This window comes from Gymnoscopelus braueri (assembly GCF_963280865.1).
Source record: "Gymnoscopelus braueri genome assembly, contig: SCAFFOLD_63, whole genome shotgun sequence".
In the NCBI taxonomy this organism is placed as follows: Eukaryota; Metazoa; Chordata; class Actinopteri; order Myctophiformes; family Myctophidae; genus Gymnoscopelus; species Gymnoscopelus braueri.
In genome coordinates, this window is record NW_027660477.1 from 396690 (window position 1) to 405204 (window position 8515).

Sequence of the window (8515 nt, forward strand, 5' to 3'; positions counted from 1 at the left end):
AAGGACAAATTGTGATCTATTGTGTTAAGGACCAGTTGCAGTTATTGTATGGCAGTGGCTTAATTTGTGTTTATGTATTTAAATTTGAAATAAATATTATATTTTGTCAATCTGGTGTCTTCACTAAGCCTCCCAAACCCAGTTTTAAAGCTCTGCAAAACGAACCTCTGTTTTTAAAGTTAAAGCCTTAAATGGTTGTTGGTGCAATTCCAACTGGCGTAGTCAGTAGAGTTTTTAGTAACCCATAAATAGTCCATTTGGTTACAAGTAATTGAAAATAGCAGATCTACAAGCTCACTTTAATATTCGTCTTTTAAGTCTCCAAAAATACAAATACTCAAGGAAACTGAAACATTTCACTGTATTTCAGTACAGTGAAAACACACACACACACACACACACACACACACACACACACACACACACACACACACACACACACACACATACGCGTGTTGGTCAGGTACTTAATTAAAAGCATTTTCCAAACATTACAAGCTCACTGTGAGCTTGTAGCATATGCCAAATTGACCGGCTTCACCTGGAATCGTGTGCGTGTATTTTGCTAAGAGATTGGTTGTATAGTTTAATTGATATTGAATTATTAGTGCATTCAATTTCCCCATTGACTTTAATGGGGAAAAAAATAACTCCCATTCAAGTATTTTTTTCTCGGAAACCGTAAGGGCTACAGCTACAACACTTGGAAGGGAGGTTCATAGTCCAGTGCCAAATTATTTAAAAAATAATTACACCAGTCGGCCTCATGGTGGTGGTAAAACAGCCCACTTTACCTTTTGGCCTATAAACTCTTGAACCGTAGGTCGTAGAATAAAAAAAGTATTTCCCCTGGATTCCTTGGGTCATGACGCAACTCCCCATATAGGCCACGTCTTGATAGATTTTCCGCCATTTAGAATTTTCTTCAAAACACACTTTTTGCATCTTCTCCTACAGATTTTGTCAGTCCATACAGAATTTTTATAGTCCATACCGTTCGTCCGTAATTGGCTTCCAAAGTTAATGGGAGGGGCCTGTTTTACAAAAAATGCCAAAGATAACAAATCCCCAAAAGCATTTCTACTTTGATCCATAGGGGGCACCACAAATGCGCAAAATGTAACAAAAAAACGCAACATGGTTTTGGGGGGAATCAATCCTCTCAAAATGAAATACAAGTGATCTTAGGAGTGACGTGACAATACAATTAGCCCGCTACTTTTGTGGGAGGGGCCATTTTCTATAGTGGGAGGGGCCTATTTCCTAAAATGAAAACGGCATGTATAACGAACGCGAGATCCGATCGGCACCGAATTCGAATCACACCTCCGACAGTATTCCTCCTGGTGTATTCCTCGCGTCCCGGCGGCCGCGACTTGCGTCTTGCGTCGGCACAACCACACTTTCCAATTTCCCAGAATTGCGAAAATTCAAGTGATATCCCTTCTAATTGCTGTTTAATCATAAATCAAGATATATCTTGAAAAGTGCAGTATACCTGTTTTGCATTGACACTCATGTTGTTCATGTAAGGTGCTTCTAAGAGGGGCACAATGACAAAAATGGAATCCAAGCCTCATTCCAGACCCTACATGGTGGAACTTCAAGTAAGGGGACGTCATGTTGGTGGAGGAATTCTCATTCGAAAAGACTTTGTTCTAACCACGGCACATGTGAAGCAGTGAGTTTATTTTACTTATTTAGAATAGAGTAAAACATGATGATTAATACAGATGAATACAATATATAATGTAAGATTAAGGCTGTTAACCTTCACTTCTGTTTGATTTCAGTAACGAATTGGAGGTGGTACTTGGAGCACACAATATAACCATCAGTGAGAATAGCCAACAAAAGATCCCAGTGGCTGAGTTCATTCCACATCCTAATTATGATGGCAATTTCAAATATGACATCATGCTTCTTAAAGGAGAATTCCGGACAAATTAAGTGTTATCTTTGATGTCTCGTTACTCACCTACCGATGTGAAAAGTAGCGTTCTTTTTTTTCATATATTCCCCTGTCGTCATTTTTTAAACACCCTCCGTTGTTATAATGGGAGCCGCTGGGTTAGTGAAGTTCGTCTATTATAACCGATGCAATGTTATTTTTTTCTCTACTACGATTCATTGTAGAGTCTCATGATAGTCAAACATGCGCTGAAAATTCCTGCGAGCCTGCCGTTAATGGCGAACGATTTAACACTGGTTGCTTGTTTCTTCCAGAACCTGGCAACTCGTGTTGCCAGAATCTGGAAACAAGCAACCAGTGTTAAATCGTTCGCCATTAACGGCAGGCTCGCAGGAATTTTCAGCGCATGTTTGACTATCATGAGACTCTACAATGAATCGTAGTAGAGAAAAAAATAACATTGCATCGGTTATAATAGACGAACTTCACTAACCCAGCGGCTCCCATTATAACAACGGAGGGTGTTTAAAAAATGACGACAGGGGAATATATGAAAAAAAAGAACGCTACTTTTCACATCGGTAGGTGAGTAACGAGACATCAAAGATAACACTTAATTTGTCCGGAATTCTCCTTTAAGGTAATGTCACACTGTGTAAAACTAAACTCAGTTCTGAAATGACTCTCTTATTTAGAAAAGACAATGGGAGTATCGTCATTCATTAAGATTTTAATTACCATCCGAGGCTGTGGCATGAGCTTGCTCTGCAAGAGGGTTTAGTTCCAAACAAGGTTGAGGGAACAAAAATCGATCAGCCAGGCAAGACAGAGACACGAGAGGCAAGGCAAGGCAAGGCAACTTTACTTATACGGCACCTTTCATACACCAAGGCAACTCAAAGTGCTTTACAGAATAAAAACAAATACAACTAGAAAAAGTGCTCCTTGTAGCACAGGTCTCCACCAGGTCAGGTAGGTTATTGTGGCCTCCTGCTGGCGCTATAATAGGCCAATGTGAAAAGGGTGCCATTTCTTCTTAGGCCTTTCACAAGACAAAACATTGCCTTTCGGCCTGGCGAAGACAAAAAAAACTTACCAGGATGCTTCTTCTTCCAGTATAAATATCCCAGTCCTGCTGCCACTAAGATGATGATGATGAGTTGGCCTCCTGGTGGCACTACAAGGCAAATGTGAAAAATTCAGGGCAGAGGTTTTTCTTTGGCCTCTAGGGAGAGTGCGTGTTTCACGCAGATCGGTGCAGTTATAGGAAAAAACGCAAATTGTTCGGTTATAGCGCCACCATGAGGCCGATTAGAACATTTTGAAGTAGCATTTTTTTCCTCATCCTAGTGGGAATGTGCGTACAAAATTTCACGGAAATCGCACGCTGCATTCATGATTTGAGGGACCAAAACGGACCAATAATGCAAACTTTGAAAGCCAATCTTAGCCAATCAGGATGCGTGGTGATCACATGACTATAGAGATAATGTGTACCGATTTGCGTGATGTTTGGATAAAATCTGTAGGAGTAATATCCAAAAATTCACCTCTGGCATCCACGGAGTGTGTGTCCACAGTTTCGCACCGATCGGGACACCGGTGCCGGAGATAAGCTTCTCGCAGGCACACGGACAGACGGACAGGGTGCAAAACATAGTCTCGGCCATGCCTTTGGCCTGGCTGAGACAATTAGAGTGCAACAGTGCACTTTAAAAAGAGATAGAGAATGACATTGATAAAATTAAAATAGATAAAAAGATTTTGATATAAGAAATAATGATTGATACTACTAAATAATAAAAATAGCACAGCTCAATTTAAGCCCAGGCACGACCTAGCTGTTCTTAGCCATCATTGGGTAGAGTAAGCAATGTTAAATAAATAAATGTTAGACTTAAAAACGGTTAGGGTTGGGCTTGTCTAAATTTGTATTAGTGTATGGTAGTGAAATGCTGCTTCACCATGTTTTATTCTAACTGTGGGAACAACTAGTAGGCCAGCCCCAGATGAACTAAGGGAGAGCAGGCAAACTACATGGAAATAAAGAGATGTAGTCGAAGTAGAGAGAGCGCTGAACAGTTGCAGCTATTGAGGCTTCAATCGGGCTCCCACACACCTGTCTCCACTCAGACAAACACACACATGCTTAATTCCAGTACTCTAACTTCCATCCTCATGTCCTCCACTTCGCCTTAGTCCTACCGCTGAGTGAGAAGGCGAGGATTAGATGAAATGACAGAACGATCGATCAGGTTGGACTGAATAGGCAAATCATAATACCTTAATTTCTGGAGAGAGAGAGAGAGAGAGAGAGAGAGAGAGAGAGAGGGAGAGAGGGAGAGAGAAAATTGGGGATTAGAGAGAAAATTGGGGATTAGTAGAATCTTTTTAGATTTCTTAACCACTTAAACCCTCTAGACTTAATAAATCGGACCTGAGTTGACTCTGTACTTGGAGATTTTTTTTCGGGGTCCGTTCATAATTCCGACACCCCATTATTCCGACCATTAGGTTAGGGATAGGGTTATAAGGGGGTTAGTCTGACCAACGGGTCGTCAGAACAATAATGAATAATGACATGTCACCCTTTTTTCTACACATAAAATTTCTCGATCTACAAGCTCACAGCATGGCTATTTTTGGCCAGAATATGGATGCTGGGGTGAACCCCCCAGCACTGTGGTTAAAACAGTATTAACTCCTGCCGCAAAAACTATTAGCCTAAATCATCATGTGAAGTTACTGTACTTCTAAATACTGTACCTATTTGGTACTGTACTACTATACAGTATCGGACGTGGTGGTGCCGGTTCTAGTATGGTACCGGTTCTCTGTACTCAACCCTACTGACTTCACACATAGAAAGAACTAATCTGAAAACTGCTCTGTTCTTTCAGTTAAAGAGGAATGCCAAACTGAATAAGTTTGTGAAGATCATTCAACTACCCAAGTACAATGATAGAGTTCAGGCAAACACCAAGGGCTTATTTGTGGCTGGCTGGGGTCGACCTGAACGTGGACACCACACCCCTCCCTCAGATGTACTGAGAGAAGCCACTGTCAAGACGGTGCGCCGTTCAGTGTGTAAAAGCAGATGGCAAGACTACTTCTCCATTGACCAGATGATAGGCACCTTCTTCGACGACAATAAGTCGATAATATGCCAGGTAATGGAACAGACATTTTAGTTGAAGTAGTTGAATCAACACAATATAATATGTTGGGTGAAATGCTGCTGCCATAATTGTTTTAGTCCCCACGCCTCTCCCTCAAGCCTTGATGTTTCTTTATTTTTCCCTTTAGGGAGACGAAGGTGGTCCACTCATCATTAATGGCAGGCTACACGGTATTGCTGCCTTCAACACCGACAGCAATGCCCATGGGTATCCGGATGTGTTCATAAAAGTCCCTTTCTTTGTCCAATGGATTCGGACAGAGATGAAAGGGTAACGTGGCACTGGTCCGACCTCCCATTAGTCCGACCTCCCATTGGTTCGACGTCTCTATAGTCCGACCGGGTCGGACTATAGAGACGTCCTACAAGTCCCAATAATCCGACGTCTCTTTAGTTCGACCCGTCAGACTTTCGGACTAAACGGAGGTCCTGCTGGTTTGACCTCCCGTTATTTCGACCACTGTCTGTATTCTGAATAAGGGGGAAAACTTATTAAACATATTATTATTATTATTTTAATAACCATGTTAATTGTTCCATTTATATAAGGTAAGCAGGATACAAGACTCTTATCAGTTCACTGTTTTTATATGCACTAACAGTAATATGTACCGCTAGCACGCTGCTCCCCCCCCCATAATTAACACTACATGCTCACAATGCGCGATCAGCAACATGTTGTTGTGAAGTGTAGATCTGTAACTCTCGCCTATGACTTATTATATGACCTATATTATTATTATTATTATTATTAGGCTATTATTATTATTATTAGGCTATTATGCTATCATATTTTGCGCATTCACATACAATAGAAGAGTAGGCCTATGCTCACAGTGTATCTGCTACTGTAGGCCTATCCATTGCTCCAACTGTACACCGATAATAATAATAATAATATTAATCCTTCAATAGCATCAATTTCTTCACCATAATAAAGAATACGATGAACGCACACATGCTACCATTGTGGTGTCGCGCCCCGAGTTTATCCGAGTGATCTACAAGCTCACAACGCGGCGATCAGCAACACGTTGCTGTGAGCTTGTAGATCTGTAACACTCGCCTATTATAGCTAATGATGCTGTTGCATGCCCCCCCACCCCCCCCTGATCTTTTCTGACGTTTATTATAGGCGAATTTAGCGCCCTATTTCACGTCGGGTCCATTTGGTTCCATATGCCCTCTTGGGGTTCGGAAAACACCCCAAACGAAAGAAAGATTGAGCAACTATGATCTATGTTTCATGACTAAATCATCGTTTTAACCAAGCTGTCAAAAACAGAGTCGGGGGTGTTTTTTTTCTCTCTCGCACTTTCTCTGTCTCTCTCCTTACCTCCTTCCTAGCCTGCAGCTTATTCAAATAGAACAGTGCTGTGTTTATACCCAAATGACAGCTGTGACTGACGGCTGTCATTTGGGTATAAACAGGCCCACCATACCGAGGGAACTACTTTTGACCTGGAGGTGCCGGGTGCCGGGTGGCATTATTTACAGTGGCACAGCGACCCGACCGTCAGAACACTATACAGTATAATAGCAGCAGCTTTGCCACATGTGGCCCATGATCAGAACACACAATAGAATAGAATGTCACTCGTTTCTGAGCCATGCTGTAACTAAACAACCTGTCTGACTGTTCAGAGCTTGTGCGCCCCGCACGTAAAGTATAAACAAGGGAAACGGCGGACAGGTCGCCAGACGCTGATTCGTGATGACAATAAAAAATTAAAAAGCCTTTAAAGGTTCTATGACATTCATTTTCACTTTAAAAAAAATAATGTTTTTTGGGGGGTTTTATGACCTCAATTACACCCAAAAAAATCTGAACTTTGAACATTCAGTGGATTTTCTGTGGTCTGGGGTTTTCTGAATAATTAGGCTGAAAAGTAATCTGAGCTTGGCCCTTCGGCAGTGAGGTCACAGCTGATTAATCCCGCCCACTCTCCTCCTCGCCCCTCCCCTCCCCTATCCTTTCCTTTGGGGGGGGCGGAGCAGAGGCGATGATTGACAGGCAAAATCCCTCACCAGCGACACCCGCAGGCAAAGATTAATTTTTTCATTGCAGTTGAAAAGGCTTTAGAAATGTGAGAGAAAAACACCTGCCATGGATCAATGGAGTGGAATTTTTTGTTAAAACTTTCTATATACATTTGAAGGACCATGACAAAGACTTTTAATGTGTGGTAAAACTGAACGTCATGAAACCTTTAAAAGGTCTATTTGAAATTTTAAAATAGGCCTATTTTATTTTATTCCCCAACCCAGTCCCATTTGTATGAATAACGTGACAGGTTGTTTTTTTGTGTTGGGAAAGTTCACTTTCTATATGAACTAGTTCAAAGTTCAGTTCACAAACTTAAAAATGAACTAGTTCAGTTTTTAGTTCATAATTCAAAGTTTTGAACTAAAGTTCATGGTTCCAAAAATGAACTAGTTTGTTTATAGTTTTTTTTTTTTTTCAATACGCTGCTGCGAGCTATTATTTATCAAAATTATTTGCACGGCCCATATAGAACCACAGACAGCAATTATTGTAACCGTTTTAACACTGAAACTATGCATGTGTCAGATTCATCTTTGCTGTTAGCCTTAGATCAAGACTAGATGTATTTTATCGATTTTAAATGTTTTATATCTACGAGAGTCTTATAGCTATATATTATTATTAGGCTATTATTATTATTATTAGGCTATTTTGCTATCATATTTTGCGCATTCACATACAATATAAGAGGTAATATGCTCACAGTATCAGCTACTGTATCCATTGCACCAACTGTACACCGACAGACAAGGACAAAACGATAATGATAATAATAATATTAATAATATTAATCCTTCAATAGCATCAATTTCTTCACCATAATAAAGAATACGATGAACGCACATAGGCTATTATGTCGCATAATCCAAGTAAATCCACTGTGTGTAAAGAAGGTGCATGCGTAAAGTCCTCCTAGAGAGCCCCTGTGTGCCAGCTGTTTATATATTTAAAATATATATATTCTGAGCAATTGTCTTACTCTATTATATTCCAAGTTGATCATGTTCATGCATCAAGGCATGGTCTGCTCATCTAATCTATACCCCATACTGACTCACCGAAATGTATGCTTTTTTGGGCCTACTTTGTAAACTGCTTTTCAGTTGCTTTTCATGTTCGCACGCTCACAAGGTGCTGCGAAGCAACGTGTTGTGAGCTTGTAGATTTGCTATTTTCAAAGGATTTTTATACATTTAAAAACTTGTGAAATGGGACCTTCTGCATAACGAGTACTTTTACTTTTGGTATTTTAAGTACATTTTGATAGCAATACTTTTTGAGAGTATTTCTACATTGCAGTATTGGTACTTTTACTTAAGTAAAACATTTGAGTACTTTTTTTTTAACACCTGAGAAACCAGAGCATTTAACTACTTAG

The 8515-nt window shown here is 40.4% G+C and overlaps 1 protein-coding gene across 1 annotated transcript; it reads left to right on the forward strand.

Moving 5' to 3' along the window:
- Positions 1–1562: 1562 nt before the first annotated feature.
- On the forward strand, positions 1563–5298 carry LOC308081529 (mast cell protease 3-like; the record flags this gene model as incomplete). The annotated part of the gene is made up of 4 exons (XM_080457898.1): positions 1563–1681; positions 1794–1929; positions 4813–5082; positions 5219–5298. Coding segments are annotated over 4 exons (605 nt in total), but the record flags the coding sequence as incomplete, so codon positions are not given.
- Between the last annotated feature and the right edge of the window lie 3217 nt (positions 5299–8515).